Below are 22551 nucleotides of genomic sequence, written 5' to 3'. Positions count from 1 at the left end.
CAGTTAATCCTGACATGTTCAGCTTGTGTAGACTTTAATTCCCAATTGCTATGAAAATTTTTATGGCTTGCTTGTGTGGCCCAGACACACCTGAATCAAGAAACCATAGCTTTGTACGCTTCTTAAACATTTTGAATTCAGATAGTAGGTCAGCTGCATCCCAATTCAAGTTGGGGAATTTTGTGGATATTTTGACAAAATCCCTTTAACTTTCCTCTTTGTTTTATTCAAGTTAGCAACTCCAAAAGCCACTGGCTATAATTACAATCTTCTCTGGCCCAATTTTTAGGACGGTTTTGCTTTTTTTTTGTTTGTCTCTTCCTCGCTCACTATCACTCCAGTCCACACCCTGGTCATTCACCTTTCCTGACTGAGCTAACCCGGTGCTTCCTCTCGACGCGCTGTCCCACTGACTGAACTGACAGGCTATGCACGACAATCTCACCATGAGGGATTTATTGTGAGGGGAATTGATTACAAAAGGAGGGAGTTTATGCTTCAGTTATACAGGGCACTGGTGAGACCACATCTGGAGTACTGCGTGCAGTATTGGTCTCCTTATTTAAGGAAGGATGTAAATGCATTCGAAGCAGTTTAGAGAAGGTTTACTAGACTAATACCAGGAATGGGCGGGTTGTCTTATGAGGAAAGGTTGGACAGTTTAGGCTCCTATCCACTGGAGTTTAGAAGAGTAAAAGGCAACTTGATTGAAACCTTTGAGATCCTGAGGGGTCTTGACAGAGTGGTTGTGGAGAGGATGTTTCTCTCTTTTGGGAGAATCTAGAACTAGGGGTCACGGTTTAAAAATAAGGGGTGATCCATTTGAGACTGAGATGAGGAGAATTTTTTTCTCTCTGTGGATCGTGAGTCTTTAGAACTCTGTTCCTCAAATGGCAGTGGAAGCAGAGTCTTTGAATATTTTTAAGGCAGAGCTAGATAGATTATTGATAAACAAGGGGGTGAAAGGTTATTGGAGGTAGGCAGGAATGTGGAGTGGAGGTAACAATCAGATCAGCCATGATCTTGTTGAATGGCAGAGCAGGCTTGAGGGGCCAAGTGGCCTACTCCTGCTCCTAATTTATATGTTCATATGTATGTTTGTATGATCAGTCTGCTTACCAGCTCTTTATTTGAGCACTATTTTGGCCTTGTGTTGTCAAAACTTTCTTTGCAGTTAGCTGCAGTTTCAGCACTCTCCAAAGCTGTGAGCTTGTTGTGGTCTGACCAAAATGTCAAGGATCGTCTCATGCCAAGTAGCATGACCTAAGCCTGTTCACCATCTTGTACCTGTACTTAATCTTGCTGCCACGCTGTTTGATCACTGCTGAACATCATGTTGTTATCTTATAATAATAGAAATGCACCAATAACTCATAAAGAATTAGATAAACACGTTATGGGTTCACTTATTTAGACTAGGCACAAAAAAACATGCATAGATGGATAGAAAGCTTGAAGACATCAGCAGCAGAGCTGTGTGTGCTATGTTCTGCTCACAGGCCAAAGTGAAACTAAGACTGGATCACATGACACAGTGATGGATTACCCCTTAAAAGCATATTTCAACACATTTTGCCAGGAATATTCAGCCCTCTGTAATTGAATGGCACAGGTAGAGCTGTGGATATGCTGCAGGTGAGTGAAGAGGGAAGTGGGGTCATGTTAACCAGTTGTTGTATGTTTGATAAAAACAATGAACTTGAGGCTGCAGTGTGGTGTGGTGTGATCACTAACATCCTCCACAGACTGTGTATGTGTTATATCAGCCAGGAAAATTGTGTTCACACAGACACACCACTATAAGTGATGGGAACTGCACCCATTTTCAACAAGGGAGCCTGAGCTCATCTGGATAATTACAGATCAGTTAGCATAACTGGCAAACTTCATGGCTTCTTTGAGAAGGTAACAGATGTTGCTAGGGTTTCAGTCATGGTTTTCAACCAAGTCAGGCTATGCAAAACAGCTGTGCAAGAGGTAAACATTGGCACTTAAAATCCATCGTAGCTCCATACCAACCCTGCACAGCATAAATCACAATGTGCAGAAATAGGAAAGATCTTGACAAGGGTAATGACAGATGCAGCTTGATACAGGGAAATGGATGGTTATAAGATTTGGCAGAGAGAACGTTGATGTGAATCATATGCTAAATGGGGATGCGTTTGAGGTATTGGAGCAGGAGAGAGAACTTGCAGTTTCTGTAAATAGGTCATTAAAGACAATAACATACTTAGGCTGTTAAAGCAAACAGAATGTTCTAATAATATGGATGGATAGAGCGCATACATCCAGAGGGATAATTTTGAGTACACGTTTGGCCTTAGTGAGACCACAAGAGAAGGGGACCTAGTTGGTCCCAGAATATAATGAAATGACATATGAGGAAAGATTGACTATCATGGGTAATTTTTCTCTTCAAAAGAGATTGAGAGGAGATATTATATACATATTTAATATGATGAAAGGTTTGGAAAAATTGGATCCAAGTAAACTTTTCTGCTATTCAGGCTTAAGGGATCATATTCGCAAACGGGAAAGCAAAAGAACACAGAAAATGCAGGAGGAACTATTCTACCAAATACTTGAAACAGATTTCCCACACTGGTGGTGAAATTGAAAACCTTAATGAATTTCAAGAAACAATCAGACAAATTCCCGTCAGCAATCTGCATTTATATAGTGCCTTTAACCTTGGGGGAAAAAAACCCCAAAAGCGCCTCACAGGAACGTTATCAGATATAAATTGACCCTGAGGAGAACAGACTAGCTCTCGCTACAGCGAGATTCATTGAGTTACAGAGGCGCCCCTGGCTATTGTCAGATTAAAGATTTAATCAACTTAATGGATAAGAAGCAAAAAGAGGCAAATAAAAGGAAGATAATTGATGTCTGCCTACCCAGTGGTCTGATTAAACAAGGTGAGAGCTGAATTTTGACACCCCACCTTAATGCTGTATCCAAAGGAAAACGAGGATAGTCGCGTCCGTTCTATATGTGGTTTTTGCTGCTGTTTGTATAAACAGGATGATGGAACACGCAGTTTCTAAATGCTGCTGCCGCTGCAGAGTCTTTGTCATTTCTGATGTATTGAATATCATATTTAAATCAAAACGTCCAAACCTTAAAAATATTAGTGTATTAAAAATCTGCAAGACATTTATCATTTGAGAAAGCAATGCGCCTTTGCAATCCCCTGGAAAGGCTGTGAATCATTTCAAAGAAATAATTCGCTGCTGTGGATTTACAGTGCAATTAATATTTTTAATTTATTTTCCAGTGTTGAACTGAGAGAAACTTGGTTACATCAGAATCGTTTACTCCCTGTGTACTTCGGGCTTGTTGTGATCCATCCTTCTGGAAAATATCACTTTAAAAAAGAGGAACAATTGATTTTAAGGCAGCAATTATGTGGTTAACTAGTCGGATGGGCACCATGAAATACAAGAAGGAGGGCGGTGTATGTGTTATCACGCGGGCATGAAATAAAATCTTGAGTACGTTGTGTATAAGTGAAGGGCCCGAACACCCTGTAAACATACTTCATGTGCTCAAACTTAAATGATGACAGGACGTTCTCGCGGCGACCCTCTGCAGTCACCATTAAAATTAAGATTGCAATGAAATGTCGTAACCTGAGTACATGAAGCATTTGGAATGTAAATGCTGAGGTTTCCCGTATCATATAAATAACAGAATAGTTAGGAAGTTGGAACTACAAAAGAAGAAAAAGTAGTTGGAATATTAAAATAAAATCAAAATGCTGGAAATCTGAAATAAAAACAGAAAGTGCTGGAAAAACCCAGCAGGTCTGGCAGTATCTGCTGAGAGAGAAACAGTTAACTTTCGAGTCCAAAATGGCTCTTCGGAACTCGATATTAAAGTTGAACTCAATATTAGACCGTTCTCTCAGGTCCAACCCTAACATTGTCATCAAACCCGCTGACAAGGGTGGTGCTGTTGTTGTCTGGCACACTGACCTCTACCTCGCGGAGGCTGAGCGTCAACTCGCAGACACTTCCTCCTACCTCTCCCTGGACCATGACTCCACCACTGAACATCAAGCCATTGTTTCCAGGACTGTCACTGACCTCATCTCCTCTGGAGATCTTCCTCCCACAGCTTCCAACCTGATAGTCGCCCAAGCTCGGATGGCCCGCTTCTACCTCCTACCCAAAATCCACAAACAGGACTGTCCCGGCAGACCGATCGTGTCAGCCTGTTCCTGCCCCACGGAACTCATTTCTCGTTATCTTGACTCCCTTCTCTCTCCCCTTGTCAAGTCCCTTCCCACCTACATCTGTGATTCCTCTGACACCTTACGTTACATCAACAATTTCCAGTTCCCTGGCCCCAACCGCTTCCTCTTCACCATGGACGTCCAATCCCTCTACACCTCCATCCCCCACCAGGATGGTCTGAGGGCCCTTAGCTTCTTCCTCGAACAGAGGCCCAAACAATCCCCATCCACCACTACTCTCCTCCGTCTGGCTGAACTTGTTCTCACACTGAACAATTTCTCCTTTAACTCCTCTCACTTCCTCCAAATAAAAGGTGTGGCTGTGGGTACCCGCATGGGCCCCAGCTATGCCTGTCTCTTTATGGGGTATGTGGAACATTCCTTGTTCCAGTCCTACTCCAGCCCCCTCCCACAACTCTTTCTCCGGTACATCGATGATTACTTTGGTGCTGCTTCATGCTCTCGTCGGGACCTGGAAAAATTTATTAATTTTGCTTCCAATCTCCACCCCTCCATCATTTTCACATGGTCCATCTCTGACACTTCCCTTCCCTTCCTTGACCTCTCTGTCTCAATTTCTGGTGATAGACTGTCCACCAATATCCATTACAAGCCTACCGACTCCCACAGCTACCTCGACTACAGCTCCTCACACCCTGCTTCCTGTAAGGACTCCATCCCATTCTCTCAGTTCCTTCGCCTCCGTCGCATCTGTTCTGATGATGCTACCTTCAAAAACAGTTCCTCTGAGATGTCCTCCTTCTTCCTTAACCGAGGTTTTCCACCCACGGTGGTTGACAGGGCCCTCAACCGTGTCCGGCCCATCTCCCGTGCATCCGCCCTCACGCCTTCTCCTCCCTCCCAGAAACATGATAGGGTCCCCCTTGTCCTTACTTATCACCCCACCAGCCTCCGCATTCAAAGATCATCCTCCGCCATTTCCGCCAACTCCAGCATGATGCCACCACCAAACACATCTTCCCTTCACCCCCCCCCGGTGGCATTCCATAGGGATCGTTCCCTCTGGGACACCCTGGTCCACACCTCCATCACCCCCTACTCCTCAACCCCCACCTACGGCACCTCCCCATGCATACGCAAAAGATGCAACACCTGCCCCTTCACTTCCTCTCTCCTCACCGTCCAAGGGCCCAAACACTCTTTTCAAGTGAAGCAGCATTTTACTTGCATTTCCCCCAACTTAGTCTACTGCATTCGTTGCTCCCAATGTGGTCTCCTCTACATTGGAGAGACCAAACGCAAACTGGGCGACCGCTTTGCAGAACACCTGCGGTCTGTCCGGAAGAATGACCCAAATCTCCCTGTCACTTGCCATTTTAACACTCCACCCTGCTGTCTTGCCCACATGTCTGTCCTTGGCTTGCTGCATTGTTCCAGTGAAGCTCAACGCAAACTGGAGGAACAGCACCTCATCTTCCAACTAGGCACTTTACAGCCTTCTGGACTAAATATTGAATTCAACAACTTTAGATCTTGAACTCCCTCCTCCATCCCCACCCCCTTTCCGTTTCTTCCCCCTTCCTTTTTTTTTCCAATAATTTATATAGATTTTTCTTTTCCACCTATTTCCATTATTTTTAAATCTATACCTGTAATGCCCTGTCAGTCTTTCCACCCCATCCCCACTAGAGCTGTACCTTGAGTGTCCTGCCATCCATTCTTAATTAGCACATTCTCTTGGATAATATCACCACCTTCAACACCTCTTTGTTCCTTTTGTCTGTGACATCTTTTGATTATCTGCTCCTATCACTGCTTGCTTGTCCCTACAACCACCCCCCCCCCCCCCCCCTTAAACCAGCTTATATTTCTCCCCTCTCCTAATTTTACTCAGTTCTGTTGAAGGGTCATGAGGACTCGAAACGTCAACTTTTTTCTTCTCCGCCGATGCTGCCAGACCTGCTGAGTTTTTCCAGGTAATTCTGTTTTTGTTTTATAATATTAAAGCCTGTTTTTCACAAGCATTCGCTAGTAAGAATAATATTAACTTGTCCGTTTTGTCATATGTAAGGTATCTGAAAGGATTTTGAAGTCAGTGTGATAAAAAAAAGACGTTCGAGAGACTCAAGATCAACAAATCTGCTCGGCCAGACAGCATATTACCTCGGATACCGAAAGAGATTAGGGGTGTCATTTGTGAAATACTGGATATTGCATTAAGAAAGAAAGTCTTCCATTTACACGGCACCTTTCATGACCGCAGATGTCCCAACGCACTTTACACCCATTGAAATACCGTCACTGATGTAACGTAGGAAATGCAGAGGCCAATTTGCACCAGACAAGCTCCCACAATGACCAAACAAACAATATTTTTTAGTAATTATATTTTATGAATAATTATTGAAAAGGATAACTCTGCTGATCTTTTTTGAAGTAAGTCCTTTTATGTCCATCTGAGAGTGCAGATGGGTTATTGATTTAATGTCCCCATCGAAATACAGTATCTGCAACATTGCAACACTCCCGTAATACTGCATTGGAGTATCAACTTAAAATGCTGTGCTCAAGTATCTGGTGTGTGACTTGAAACCATAACCTTCAGCAAGTAAGAGTTCTACCAATTGAGCCATGGCTGACACGAGTGAAGGAAACACTGTGGTTTGGAGAGCAAACAAAAGCAGTCTCTGTGTTTTAAAAAAATGACAAATGTGAGCAATGCAAATACAGGACATTTAACAGGTAAACATGGGAAACTGTTTAAAAGCATGGGTTGGAGGAATACCTATACACATACAGCAATAACTTAAACACAGAACTAGAAGGCTAAGGTCCTACCAGTCAAACTTTCTTGATTGAGGACATCAAGAAGAAAGTAGGACAGTTTAATGCTTAAAAAGCTTTAGGTGGCGTTTCAAATGAAAAAAAAACTTCTAATTAAACTAAACTCCAGGCTAGACACTACATAAGTAGTTTTTTTTTTTAATTCGCACCACATGGAATGATAGACTAAGTGGAAATCTGCAGAGCTCAGTGCTTGCACCCCTCTGCCTCATAATCTGCAAAAAAAAGGCCTGAATTCTAAAAGCAAATCTTACTTTATGAAATTTGCTGATGACTCAAAAGCGAGCAGTAGAGATAGGGGATGCAGCTAAATACTTGCTGCAGGATTTAGATCAGCTGTGAAACTAAGCAGTCAAGTGGAAAATCCAACTTAACAATAAGGACTGTAAAGTAGTGCACGTTGGCTGAAAAAAATGCCCTAGTTATCATGCAATGAATGGAACTGAATTAGCACAGGGCGGTCAGGAAAACGGAGCTCAGATCGGCAGCAGAGTCCTCACCCTCCAATGCTTAGACAATGTTGCAAAGCAACTAGGATAACAGAATAATGGGATATATAGTCAAGATAATGAAGTGTAAGTCTACAGAGGGCTATGGTAAAGTTTTAAAAGGCATTATTTGACCACATTTGTGTCAGTTTTGGGCACCATGCCACGAAAAGATGCATAGAAGAGGAAAATAATAATCCAAAGCGGGGAAGGGCAAAGGGAGAATTAGAAAAGGTCAAATGTTCTAATCCAGAAAGATGCTTGGGGGGATGTAGAGAAGTTAAGATATAGAAAATGATAAAAAGTAAACCCATCAGCTGAGGAAAATTAATCTAGATTAAGTAAACAGAAAGGAAATTTAAATGTGATAGCTGGAAGAACCTATTTACTCAATCTGCCAAAAGGGGAATAGAGCTAACAACATTGGACATATCTAAAATGTCGCTGAATGATGAGAAGTTTGAGCACATCGGCATTTCCTTATGTAGTTATTTGTTGAAGTCCATTATTTAGGTCAATAAGTAGAGAACACCGTGCGAGATGTCAGGATGCTGGGATGGGTGTATTGTTGCTAATTCATTTCGATCTGAATTGTAAATCTTTCTTAACCACTCTTTAGGCTGTTAGGAGAGTGAAGGCTCTCGGCTGGGGAAGCAGCCATGGATCATCGCTCGGCTCCCTCGGTGTTAGCCTGCTGCATTCTGACCCTCGCTGCTGGCGGTTTTGCTCAAGGTAAATTGAGATTTATTTTACCCATGTCCCGTGGAAATGTGGGGGGCAGGCTCAAATTCAGGTCATGGGTTTCAGATGATTGGTAAAGAGACCAGAAGGGAGATGAGGGGAAAAAAGGCCTATGCTCGGGGTCTTGCAATGACCTGGAATGTACTGCCTGAGAGAGAGAGGTGGAAGCAGAGTCAATAGTAACTTTCAGAAGGGCCTATACTTGGAAAAGAAACATCTGTAGAGCTGTGAGGAAAAAGCAGTCCAGTGGGACAGCTGGAAAAGACGAGGGGCCGAATGGCCTCCTTCTTTGCTGTAAGATTCTCCGTGGTATATAAACCAATCATCTTGGAAGGATTATTATTTTTGTGGTAAGGAGAAGCGATTTCATCCACAAAGCCCTTTAAGAATTGCGCTTCTCTGCAGAGTTTGTGTTGAATTGGACGCATGCGTCCTTCAGCTCGCTCACTTCGGGCTGGACAGCGATCTCCTCAACATTTGATCCGTGTTCGTGCTCTCGGGTCTGGTATGGGGCTTGGGACGTAAAACACCATCAATCTAGCGCAGCAAACTCAAGCGCATCTCCGACCACAGCTACTCGAGGTCGGATCACAAAAGCTTAACTGAAAGTCAAGAGCAACAGCTGCTGCCGGCCAAGGCTGGAGAGCCTCAGGTAAAGCGCCCTTTCCACCAAAGTTAATGTCAAAAGTGATGCATCTCCTCCTCCTCCTCCTCCAGCCCCAAATTTAGCGAACAACGGAGCGTATTGAATGGGGGTAGCTGTCCCGTTGGGTCTACCGCACCTGAGAACAAAGAGTCTCACTTTTCCATCTCATTGGCAGTCGAGCATCATTGTGTCTGCGGACCTCAACCTGGCTTCAAGCGTGAATTGTGCCGGGAATATGTGATGGCAACTCGCTGCTCCCTCTAATCCCTCTAACTTTGCCCTTCCAATGAAACTAGTCCCGGGAAGCCAGTGCGAGATGTCAGGATGCTGGGATGGGTGAATTGTCGCTAATTCATTTCGATCTGAATTGTAAATCTTTCTTAACCACTCTTTAGGCTGTTAGGAGAGTGAGAGCTCTCGGCTGGGGAAGCAGCCATGGATCATCGCTCGGCTCCCTCGGTGTTAGCCTGCTGCATTCTGACCCTCGCTGCTGGTGGTTTTGCTCAAGGTAAATTGAGATTTATTTTACCCATGTCCCGTGGAAATGTGGGGGGGGCCAGGCTCAAATTCTGGTCGGTAGATAGACAGCCACAAGGACAGTTTCATTAGCCCCGCTGTTGACCCTATCCGGACTGATTTGCTTTATGTTTGTGATAAAGATATTCACGGTGACCGCGACGGCGAGACGGTCTCACCGTAATCATGAGACTAGATTTCTGCGTATGGAAATCACTGGGATCAGTTTACTGAGCAACTTTTAGAAATGGGATTGATTCACACAGGTCCGAAACAAACTGAAGTCAGAATGTAGAAACTCGATCAGGTTAATATCAAACACTGGATGCAGAGTTCATCAGACTTAGTTTCAAATTATTGTTGCCACGATGGAATCAGACCTTATTTTGTGCCTGGACGTGTTTAGATCTCTGACAGAACCAATCGATCATAGACGTTTCTCTGAGAAAAGGTTGGTTATAAAGCACAGTAAAACGGGACTAACATTCGAATGGACCTTCTTAGACCAGATCGTTCAGACCTACATATTAGGATGCCGAGCACATCAAGATTGAAAGAGGTGACACTTCCAAGGATTTTATCATTGGTGAGATCTAGTATTCGAACAACCCGTTATTAAAGCAAATGCATACAGTTAATCTTACCTGTATAAATTCATTCCTAGTGGAGGCAAATCCAGTCAAACTAGCATTACTTTAAGAATTATAATCCAAATTGCACTCAGTATTGTGTGTGGAGTTTTAAACAGAGGAAGACCGACACAACGAGCTTTCACTAACCCACCCCCCTGTCCCTCAGATCTTGCGGAATACACATCCACTGATCATCCCGCCCCCTATAGAAAAAAAGACAGGAACATAACTTTGTTGTACGAAATGTGAGGATAATGTTAATACGCGGTGGTTTATTAGCAATCTTTTTTTTAATATAAAATAGTTAAGAAGATGGACAGTGTATTGAACTTTAAGATGGTGAGATGTTGCTCAGCCCCATTGTGGAGACACAATAACCTGCCCCCTTGTGTCCTTGCAAGTGAATGTGGAGACGCCTTGCTGCAGTTACACCAACCCCACGATGTAAATTTTGTATATTTTGTGTCATTCCATTGCTAGCATTAAGACTTTTCAAATGTTCACCCGCTCGCTTAGCTTTGTACCTTTTCCATCTGCTTATGGTCATCTCTGAAGCAGTTTGAGGGCAGTAACGTAACGGTCGACATTCATTGCTGTAACAAAACTAAACCCGGATAAAGCATGTTTCTCATCCATTTTAAAGATATGTAGTTCTGGGATAATATTGCTCATCACAATAATGATCTTTTCACGACTTCTGAAAGGAGCTACATCAACATCAACGTCCTAGAATCCAGGTGTGCTATCTAAAGGGAAATAGGTCAGTATCAATATACAAAAGCTGTGTTTTTTTCATAGCCAGACTCTATATGTGATTGTATACAGCTCTGTGAGCACACTACCATGGAAGTAGCAGCAGGCACCCACCATGCTAACACAAAAGCTCAAGATACTGGAAGTCTGAAATAAAAACAAGAGAATGCTGTCATATCAGGCTCTTGGAGCGAGAAACAGAGTCAACCTTTCAGGTCAATGACCTTTGGTCTGAACTGGAGGAGGTTAGAAATATGCCCAGTTTGAAGCAACAAAGACAGGGAAGGGGGATGAATATAGAAGTTTAACCTGATTCTGAACCAGTCTTCCAATGTTGTCCAGGTCTTTTGGGGATCCTTTAGCTTTTCTGCAGTTAATCCTGACATGTTCAGCCTGTGTAGACTTTGATTCCCAATTGCTATGAAAATTTTTATGGCTTGCTTGTGTGGTGCAGACACAACTGAATCAAGAAACCATAGCTTTGTACGCTTTTTAAACATTTTGAATTCGGATAGTAGGTCAGCTGCATCCCAATTCAAATTGGGGAATTTTGTGGATATTTTGACAAAATCCCTTTAACTTTCCTCTTTGTTTTATTCAAGTTAGCAACTCCAAAAGCCACTGGCTATAATTACAATCTTCTCTGGCCCAATTTTTAGGATGGTTTTGCTTTTTTTTTTTGTTTGTCTCTTCCTCGCTCACTATCACTCCAGTCCACACCCTGGTCATTCACCTTTCCTGACTGAGCTAACCCGGTGCTTCCTCTCGACGCGTTGTCCCACTGACTGAACTGACAGGCTATGCACGACAATCTCACCATGAGGGATTTATTGTGAGGGGAATTGATTACAAAAGGAGGGAGGTTATGCTTCAGTTATACAGGGCACTGGTGAGACCACATCTGGAGTACTGTGTGCAGTATTGGTCTCCTTATTTAAGGAAGGATGTAAATGCATTCGAAGCAGTTCAGAGAAGGTTTACTAGACTAATACCAGGAATGGGCGGGTTGTCTTATGAGGAAAGGTTGGACAGTTTAGGCTCCTATCCACTGGAGTTTAGAAGAGTAAAAGGCAACTTGATTGAAACCTTTGAGATCCTGACGGGTCTTGACAGAGTGGTTGTGGAGAGGATGTTTCTCTCTTTTGGGAGAATCTAGAACTAGGGGTCACGGTTTAAAAATAAGGGGTGATCCATTTAAGACTGAGATGAGGAGAATTTTTTTCTCTCTGTGGATCGTGAGTCTTTGGAACTCTGTTCCTCAAAAGGCAATGGAAGCAGAGTCTTTGAAGGACAAAATTATAGTTCTGTAATAGGGTGGAAGGCAGGAGAGATTATAGATCGAAAACAATGATAGTGCAATGCAAAAGGAGATGGTAATAGAATGAGCAAAGAAAGAAAATCTGGGTCTAGAGGAGGTGTAAATGGGAAGAGCAGAATGACTACCAACAGCTGCAGTTGGAGAAAATGGGAGCAGAGGTTATGGTCTGAAATTGTTGAACTCAATGTTGAGACAAGAACTCTGTAAAGTGCTTAACTGAAAGATGAGGTGCTGTTGCTCAAACTTATGCTGAGCTTCACTATAGGAGACCAGGAAAAGAGAGATAACAGTGGGAGTGGGGTGGTGAATTAAAATGATAGGTGACTGTAGCTCGGAGTCACTCTTGTGGGCTGATCAAGAGTGTTCCTGAAAGCGGCCCTGGTTTCCCCAGTGTAGAGGAGACCACAACATGAGCAGCTGAAACAAGTGAGAGTAAATCGTTGTTTCACCTTGAAGGAGTGTTTGGAGCCCTGGGTGATGAGAAAAGGAGAGGTAAAAGGGCAGGTGTTGTATTTCCTGCACTTACATGGGAAAATGCCATGAGAAGGGGAGAGAATGTTTGCGGTGATTGAGGAGAGGACTGGGATGTCTTGGAGGCAATAGTCCTGATGGCATGCTGAAAGGGTAGGGGATTGGATGATGTATTTGGTGGTGGCATCATGCTATAAGTGGCAGAAATGGTGGAGGATGATCAATTGAATATGGAAGCTGGTGGAAGCTGAGGACGACAGGACCCCTATCATGATTTTGGGAGGGAGGAGAAGGGGTGAGAGTAGAAGTGCTGGAAATGGAACAGATACAGTCGAGGACCATAGTGGAGGAGAATCCTCACTTCAGAAAAAGAGGGACTATTGGAAGCACTGGTATGGAAAGGTGCATCATCAGAACAAATTTGGCAGAGTAACTGGGAGATTGGAAAGGAATCAGCATAGTAATATGGCTGAAAAAAATGGTTGGAAGTGAAAGTAGGCATTAAAGATGCCTTCCTGACAGGTGATAAGGAGGGAATGGGGGAATTGCAGGATTAGAGAAACACAATGAAGAATGAAAATTAACGCAAAGGCAGAGCAGAGGATGCAATCTGCACATAACATAAATTGTGCTTATCAAAGATATTTAGAACAAAAGGCCTTGCTGATGCAACAAATATTAACCATAATGAAGTAAAACATTAAAAATAAATAGCGTTATCCAAATTACATTATATATGCTATGGTGGGACAGTGAATTCACAGCAAGAAGGAATTTCCCAGGCCAAATTGTCATGTCTCAATCCCTACTGAAGTATCAAGGGTTACTCTAAAATACATAAATATATAGTCTATGTTATCAGTGACATAAGATCACATGATACTAAAACATGGAGAGAGAGTTCTATGTAGAACCTCATGCTGAGTCTGTTTTGTACATAGCTAATACAATGTTCAATAAGAGGTAGAGTTTACCAACAGCCTTGCCTGCAGTATTGTCTGTGAGTCCAGACCCATGACTACACAACAATAATAACAGATGGTGACAGCCGAAAAACATAAATAAGGAGCAACAAGTGAAGAGCCCAGTGACTGGATGAAGCAGCAAGAGAAACGACTGCAGGACAGGGACAGAAAAATTGTCAACTGAGCTCCAAAGAAGCTAACAGTAAAACAAAGACCTGGAAAAAAAAATCCTATCTTTACCAGAGTGCTTCAACCACTTTGGAAGCCTGGATCAGGCTGAGAAGTGGCAGAATTGGCTTCACAGGTTTACCAGGTACAGAAGAACACTGGGGCTAGCAGAAACGACTAGCAAGGAGCAGGTCAGTATTTACCCTATGCCTTGGGAGTAGTGCAGAGGATGTAATGGTCAGACATGGACATAAATGAAGATATGGCGACATATGAAGAAGTTATCAAAGCCTTTGATACTTATTTCAGTATTCAGAAAACACCATTATAGAGCATGCAAAACTCAATAGGCACACCCAAAGACTGGGAGAGAGCATAAATTCCTTTATTAATCAGTTATATCGATTAGCTGAAAATTGTGAATATGGAGTCCTGAAAGATGAATTAATTCAGGATCGCAATGTGTTGGGAGTCATAGAAGAGACAGTATTGGATTTTCTGCAGTCAAGGAAGGATTTGACCCTATTAAAGGCCGTACAGATAACGAGACAGGCAGAAAAGTGAAAGCAAAGCTACATTTTTATTCAAGGTGAAAAAGAAATCTCATGGAGATAAACAGGCTGATACAGTCCAGTTCATAGCACATAGAAATTGCAGGACACCTAATCCCAGACAGAGAAAAAGGGAAGAGGACATGCTAGCCGCCATTATTCAGTGTTCTCATTGTGGCAGGAAAAGGCTGCATCAGCGTGAAGGATGCCCTCCCGCCCCAAGAATGCAGAGTACCATTCCTGCAAGAAGAGAGGCCATTTTAAATCAGTTTTCCACAGCAAACAGCTCTTAACAAAACCATTGATGGAGAAACAGCCAAGATCAAGGACCATTCAATAAATTGAAGGCATTCAAGAAGTTGAAAAAGAAAAAGAACCAGAAGTATCATTCTTGGGAGAAATTACAGGATCAAATGGGAACTATTGGAATGCAGGCATTATGGTTAACGACATAAAACATCAAACTAGATACTATAGCAGGAGCTTCAATTCTTTCAACACAGAACAGTGGTTAAAACCAGACTCCCTCCAGCTATTGACAATAACACTCCACAGTCCAGGAGGCTTTCAGCTGAAAGTCAAGGGACAGTTGACCGTAAAACTTCAGTGCAAAGGAAGAGAAGTCACAGAAACTTTGTATGTGATCCACCATCAAGTACGTTCGGTGTTAAGTCGAAAAGCTTGCACAGGTCTACAACTCAGCTACAAAGTTGACGAATTGAAAAACCTTGAGAAGACCACACAGAACATTTCCCAGGAACAGCAGATGAAGGAACTGGACAAACTTGAGCAAGGAAAGCAACTAGCCCAGAACCAAGAAAAGTTAGTACAGAAATGCACAAATGTCAAAGGCTGTGTGAGGAATTAGGCTTTGCTAAGGAAAAACTGATCAGTGAAGGGAACTAACTTTTACGCATGAAAGATGAGTTTGCTAATGAAAAACAAGAACTGGTGAGAATGCTGGACTGTCAGCCACAAGAAGCAGAACATTTTTTGAATGAGGACTTGAAAATGTCTGAATGATAAACTTGTAGAAGCAAATTCAACGAAGACAGATCTTCAATTAAAACTTGATGAACTTTGTGTATCAGAAGTCTCTAAATATCATGAAAAATGCCTTGAACAGGAAAAGGAATTGCTGTCAACTCAGAACAGTTAGCTGAATGCCGAATTAAAAACCAAGACTGATGAACTGTTGCAACTTCGTCATGAGAAAGGCAATGAAATTCTTGAACTCCAATGCAACCTGGAGAACAAAAAGAATGAGTATCATGCAAATCAGACCAGAAACTACAACCATTGCCAAGAACAAAAAGAACCACTGAGGGTATCCTGATTTCCATCGAGACCATGGAATGTCTTGGGATGAGATGAAGACAGAGACTTCAGGGAAGATGCAGGATAATATAAGTCGTATTTATTGAAGTCAGAGATTGGGGGGAGATTATTATAAAGGGTTAATGTTAAATATGTAAATATATAATCAACATCATCAGTGACATAAGATCACATGACACCAGAGCATGGAGAGAGTTCTGTGTAGAGCCTCATGCTGAGTCTGTCTTGTACACAGTTAATATATTCAATAGAAGGCAGAGTTTATCAACAGCTTTGCCTCCAGCATTGTCTATGAGTCCAGACCCATGACTACCACATCTGAGACCCACAACAATAATAACAGACTCGCCATAAGTTTCAAGGCAAAAATCACATGTAATAAAAGCTTCATCACACAACAGCTGGGGTAACCAAGGAGTTGAAGGTACTCATGTCATCTAAGCAAACAACTTTCTTTTATTCGGTTAGAGTTTAGAAGGGATTGGATTGTGCAGTTAGAAGGGGAAACAGAACTAGTGGGAAATACCATATTTATCATTATTCTATGACATACACAATATTGCACAAGCATATTAATAAACATTACCAAGGACACAGTAGTGTATGTAATAATAATGTAGTAGCCAAATTGGCACATTAATAATGTCACACCAGCTATGTTGGGCTTCTACGGCATGAGTGTTGCTGACAGTGGTGATTTTCAATATCACATTTAATTTGGTGCAGATAGTTGACTATTCTTACAGGTTTCATGGACCAAGTGGCATATTTCACCTGCCACCTCTCAGGTGAGCACGAGCAATCTGAAGCATTGCTCCACTGTTCACAGGTAGTTGACTCTATTGCAGAAGACAGGCTGACAGGGATGGTACCTACAAATAAACGTTCAATACTCCTTGCACTCCTGGATCTCTTTATTCTCCTGTAACATAACATGTGTAGTCATTCATTGTACTTCATTCATGCCCCAGCTCATAAAATTCCTACAGTACTGACAGCTCTCCTCCTTTCCACACCCTCACCTTTGTTACTCTCACTAATGCCACGTTTAAGCTGGAGTTAAATACTCAGCTTTTGATGTACTTGCACAAATAGAATTTTCTTAGAGTTCCTCATGAACAACTTTCAATAAGTTAAATTGACTTTGTAAAACTTTTCATCAATGTTTTTACTTCTGTTCTTGAAGAATATGAATGCTCAGCAGAGAACTAAACACAGATGATTAACTGACATTCCACAACTTTTTATTCATATTTACTTTCCTTTAACATTCACCAGCAGAAGAACATCAGTCCTCAAGTGCCTGACAATCCCATTATTAATTCAGTCCATTCTTTGAATTAAGCTCTACGGATTTAAATATGAAATTGACCTGAAATTAAAACAAAAAGTAGATCATTGGGTAAGCAATTAAACCATACCTCTGAGATACAAATAGCATACTAGGAATAATTAAATCTTTACTATCCATAATATTAAATGCCCATTGTAGATAGTAATAAAAACATAATGGAGTCAAATAGTCCATTGGAAATTGCAGAGTGATATTTATAAATGTTTTCTAGGGATGGTAACTCTGCTCATTACTTGGACACTCATTTACTAATTTACATTTTTCTTCTGTACCTGTAGGGACTGAATGCAAACTTGGCTGTCACTCATTAAATGGATTCTGTGAGACCACTGGTGAATGCAGGTACAAGCTCAATTAAACATTCAGTTAGGGAAATATTACCTAAGTTCCAGATTTGTGAAGAATTTTTTTAATGTATAATTACAAGGTACCATTGCTTGACTCAACTGTCCAGCATTGGGCTAATGACATTTTATCATAGAATCATAGAATGGTCATAGCACAGAAGGAGACTATTTGGCCTGTTGAGACCATATCAGCACTCTGCAAGAGCAACTTTGATGTCATACTTGACCCTGAGATGAGCTTTTAACCATATGTCTGCCTATAATTAAGACAGCCTATTTTCACCTCTGTACTATTGCCCATCTCTCCCTGCCCCAGCTCTTCTTCTGCTGCTTATTCACACCTTTGTTATCTCTAGATTTGACTATTGTAACGCACTGTTGGCCGGCCTCCCACATTCTACTCTCCCTAATCTTCAGGCTATCGAAACTCTGGTAGCTGTGTTCTAACTTGCACCAAATGCTGTTCACACATCACCCTTGTGCTCGCTGAACTATACTGGCTCTCAGTTAAACAACGCCTTGATTTCAAAATACTCATCCTTGTTTTTCAAATCCCTCCGTGGCCTGGCCCCTCCCTATCTCTTTCATCCCCTACAGCCCTCCAAGATAGCAGTACTCGGTCAATTTTGTATTTGTTGTATTCTGGCCTCTTGAGCAGTCCTGATTTTAATCACTCCACCATTGGTGGTCTTGCCTTCAGCTGCCTAGTTCTGAGACTGTGTGAGCCTCTCTGCCCCTCTACCTCACTTTCCTCTTTAAGACACTCCTTTAAACTTACGTATTTGACTAAGCTTTTGGTCATCTGCCCTAATACCTCCCCTTTGTGGCTTGGTGTTCTATTATGTTTTATAATATTCCTGTGATGCACCTTAGGACATTTCATTATGTCATAATGTCATTATTGTCTCATCGAAATTAAAGTTATGCTAAATAATTTTACATCAGTGTTGTTTTTAAAGCTAATTAAATGTACAAGAAATACCTTGTGCATCTGCTGAATGTTATTTTTCAAGGAATAGATCTGAGTCAGGATAACAGATGTTGATTTTAATTACTTGAAAAAGATAACTGTGACACGGCTCTTCTTTTGAAACAGCTGTTTTCCACCTGAAGTGTTAGCATGTACCGTAGGGTCAACAATGATGAAATTTGTTTTCCCTTTTCTTATCTGGAAACCTGTCGTCCTTAACCTGGTCTGGCCTACATGTGACTCCAGACCCGCAGCAATGTGGTTGACTCTTATATGCCCTCTGAAATGACCTAGCAAGCCACTCAGTTGTATTAAACCGCTACAAAGTCACAAAAAAGGAATAAAACCGGACGGCATCGACCTAGGCATTGGAAACGACAATGGCAATCACAACCCTGTCGACCCTGCAAAGTCCTCCTTACTAACATCTGGGGGCTAGTGCGAAAATTGGGAGAGCTGTCTCACAGACTAGTCAAGCAACAGCCTGACGTAGTCATCCTCACGGAATCATATCTTACAGATAATGTCCCAGACACCACCATCACCATCCCTGTGTATGTCCTGTCCCACCGCCAGGACAGACCCAGCAGAGGTGGCAGCACAGTCGGGAGGGAGTTGCCCTGGGAGTCCTCAGTATCAACTCCGGCCCCCATGAAGTCTCATGGCATCAGGTCAAACATGGGCAAGGAAACCTCCTGCTGATTACCAAATACCGCCCACCCTCAGCTGATGAATCAGCGCTCCTCCATGTTGAACACCACTTGGAGAAAGTACTGAGGGTGGCAAGGGTGCAGAATGTACTCTGGGTGGGGGACTTCAATGTCCAGCACCAAGAGTGGCTCAGTAGCACCACTACTGACCGAACTGGCTGAGTCCTAAATGACATAGCTGCCAGACTGGGTTTGTGGCAGGTGGTGATGGAACCAACAAGAGGGAAAAACAAACTTGACTGCATCCTCACCAACCTGCCAGCCACAGATGCATCTGTCCATGACAGTATCGGTAGGAGTGACCACCGTACAGTCGTTGTGGAGACGAAATCCCACCTTCACATTGAGGATACCCTCCATTGTGTTATGTGGCACTACCACCATACTAAATGGGATAGATTTTGAACAGATCTAGCAACTCAAGACTGGGCATCCATGACGCACTGTGGGCCATCAGCAGCAGCAGAATTGTACTTGAATACAATCGGTAACCTCATGGCCTGGCATATTCCCCACTCTACCATTACCATCAAGCCAGGGGAGGAACACTGGTTCAATGAAGAGTGCAGGAGGGCATGCCAGGAGCAGCAGCCGGCATACCTAAAAACGAGGTGTCAACCTGGAGAAGGTATAACAAAGGACTACATGCATTCCAAACAGCATAAGCGGCAAGTGATCAACATAGCTAAGTGACCCCACAACCAGCGGATCAGATCTAAACTCTGCAGTCCTGCCACATCCAGTCGTGAATGGTGGTAGACAATTAAACAACTCACTGGAGGAGGAGGCTCCATAAATATCCCCATCCTCAATAATGGGGGAGCCCAGCACATCAGTGCAAAAGATAAGGCTGAAGCATTTGCTACAATCTTCAGCCAGCAGTGCTGAGTGGGTAATCCATCTCGGCCTCCTCCAGAGGTCCCCAGCATCACACATGCCAGTCTCTAGCCAATTTGATTCACTCCACGTGACATCAAGAAACAGCCGAAGGCACTAAATAGTGCAAAGGCTATGGGCCCTGACAAAATCCTGGCAATAGTACTGAAGACTTGTGCTCCAAATCTTGCTGCATCTCCATTGTGTTATGTGGCACTACCACCATACTAAATGGGATAGATTTTGAACAGATCTAGCAACTCAAGACTGGGCATCCATGAGGCACTGTGGGCCACCAGCAGCAGCAGAATTGTACTTGAATACAATCTGTAACCTCATGGCCCATCATATTCCCCACTCTACCATTACCATCAAGCCAGGGGAGGAACACTGGTTCAATGAAGAGTGCAGGAGGGCATGCCAGGAGCAGCAGCCGGCATACCTAAAAACGAGGTGTCAACCTGGAGAAGGTATAACAAAGGACTACATGCATTCCAAACAGCATAAGCGGCAAGTGATCAACATAGCTAAGTGACCCCACAACCAGCGGATCAGATCTAAACTCTGCAGTCCTGCCACATCCAGTCGTGAATGGTGGTAGACAATTAAACAACTCACTGGAGGAGGAGGCTCCATAAATATCCCCATCCTCAATAATGGGGGAGCCCAGCACATCAGTGCAAAAGATAAGGCTGAAGCATTTGCTACAATCTTCAGCCAGCAGTGCTGAGTGGGTAATCCATCTCGGCCTCCTCCAGAGGTCCCCAGCATCACACATGCCAGTCTCTAGCCAATTTGATTCACTCCACGTGACATCAAGAAACAGCCGAAGGCACTAAATAGTGCAAAGGCTATGGGCCCTGACAAAATCCTGGCAATAGTACTGAAGACTTGTGCTCCAAATCTTGCTGCATCTCCATTGTGTTATGTGGCACTACCACCATACTAAATGGGATAGATTTTGAACAGATCTAGCAACTCAAGACTGGGCATCCATGAGGCACTGTGGGCCACCAGCAGCAGCAGAATTGTACTTGAATACAATCTGTAACCTCATGGCCCATCATATTCCCCACTCTACCATTACCATCAAGCCAGGGGAGGAACACTGGTTCAATGAAGAGTGCAGGAGGGCATGCCAGGAGCAGCAGCCGGCATACCTAAAAACGAGGTGTCAACCTGGAGAAGGTATAACAAAGGACTACATGCATTCCAAACAGCATAAGCGGCAAGTGATCAACATAGCTAAGTGACCCCACAACCAGCGGATCAGATCTAAACTCTGCAGTCCTGCCACATCCAGTCGTGAATGGTGGTAGACAATTAAACAACTCACTGGAGGAGGAGGCTCCATAAATATCCCCATCCTCAATAATGGGGGAGCCCAGCACATCAGTGCAAAAGATAAGGCTGAAGCATTTGCTACAATCTTCAGCCAGCAGTGCTGAGTGGGTAATCCATCTCGGCCTCCTCCAGAGGTCCCCAGCATCACACATGCCAGTCTCTAGCCAATTTGATTCACTCCACGTGACATCAAGAAACAGCCGAAGGCACTAAATAGTGCAAAGGCTATGGGCCCTGACAAAATCCTGGCAATAGTACTGAAGACTTGTGCTCCAAATCTTGCTGCATCTCCATTGTGTTATGTGGCACTACCACCATACTAAATGGGATAGATTTTGAACAGATCTAGCAACTCAAGACTGGGCATCCATGAGGCACTGTGGGCCACCAGCAGCAGCAGAATTGTACTTGAATACAATCTGTAACCTCATGGCCCATCATATTCCCCACTCTACCATTACCATCAAGCCAGGGGATGAACACTGGTTCAATGAAGAGTGCAGGAGGGCATGCCAGGAGCAGCACCAGGCATACCTAAAAATGAGATGTCAACTTGGTGAAGCTATAACACAGGACTACATGCATTCCAAGCAGCATAAGCAGCAAGTGATCGACAGACCTAAGCAATCCCACAACCAACGGATCAGATCTAAGCTCTGCAGTTCTGCCACATCCAGTTGAGAATGGTGGTGGACAATTAAACAACTCACTGGAGGAGGAAGCTTCACAAATATCCCCATCCTCAATGATGGAGGAGCCCAGCACATCAGTGCAAAAGATAAGGCTGAAGCATTCGCAACAATCTTCAGCCAGAAGTGGATGATCCATCTTGGCTTCCTCCAGGGGTCCCCAGCAGCACAGATGCCAGTCTTCAGCCAATTCGATTTGCTCCACGTGATATCAAGAAACGGCTGAAGGCACTGGTTACTGAAAAGGCTATAGGCCCTGACAATATTCCGGCAATAGTACTGAAGACTTGTGCTCCAGAGCTTGCCGTGCTCCTAGCCAAGCTGTTCCAGTACATCTACCCAGCTGTGTGGAAAATTGCCCGGACACGTCCTGTACACAAAAAGCAGGACAAATTCAACCTGACCAATTACCACCCCATCAGTCTACTCTCGATCATCAGTAAAGTAATGGAAGGGGTCATCAACAGTGCTATCAAGCGGTACCTATTACCAATAACCTGCTCACTGACGCCCAGTTTGGGTTCCGTCAGGGCCACTGAGCTCCTGACCTCATTACAGCCTTGGTTCAAACATGGACAAAAGAGCTGAACTCCTGAGGTGAGGTGAGAGTGACTGCCCTTGACATATTG

At 43.3% G+C, this 22551-nt stretch overlaps 1 protein-coding gene across 2 annotated transcripts in view; it reads left to right on the top strand.

Annotated features, from left to right (window-relative positions):
* The first annotated feature begins 8156 nt into the window (after positions 1–8156).
* dlk1 (delta like non-canonical Notch ligand 1) overlaps positions 8157–22551 on the top strand; it is a 44018-nt gene continuing 29623 nt past the window's right edge. The window contains exons 1-2 of one of the 2 annotated variants that reach the window (XM_078563333.1): positions 8157–8265; positions 17265–17328. In XM_078563333.1, the coding sequence (XP_078419459.1) occupies positions 8193–8265; positions 17265–17328 (137 nt within the window). In that variant the 5' untranslated portion in view covers positions 8157–8192. Of the gene's footprint in view, positions 8266–9313; positions 9429–17264; positions 17329–22551 lie in introns of those variants that run through there. The other variant, XM_078563332.1, reaches the window with a different exon arrangement.

The sequence above is a fragment of the Cetorhinus maximus genome, chromosome 18 (genome assembly GCF_964194155.1).
Source record: "Cetorhinus maximus chromosome 18, sCetMax3.hap1.1, whole genome shotgun sequence".
Taxonomy (NCBI): Eukaryota; Metazoa; Chordata; class Chondrichthyes; order Lamniformes; family Cetorhinidae; genus Cetorhinus; species Cetorhinus maximus.
This window is presented reverse-complemented; position numbering and strand designations above follow the sequence as displayed.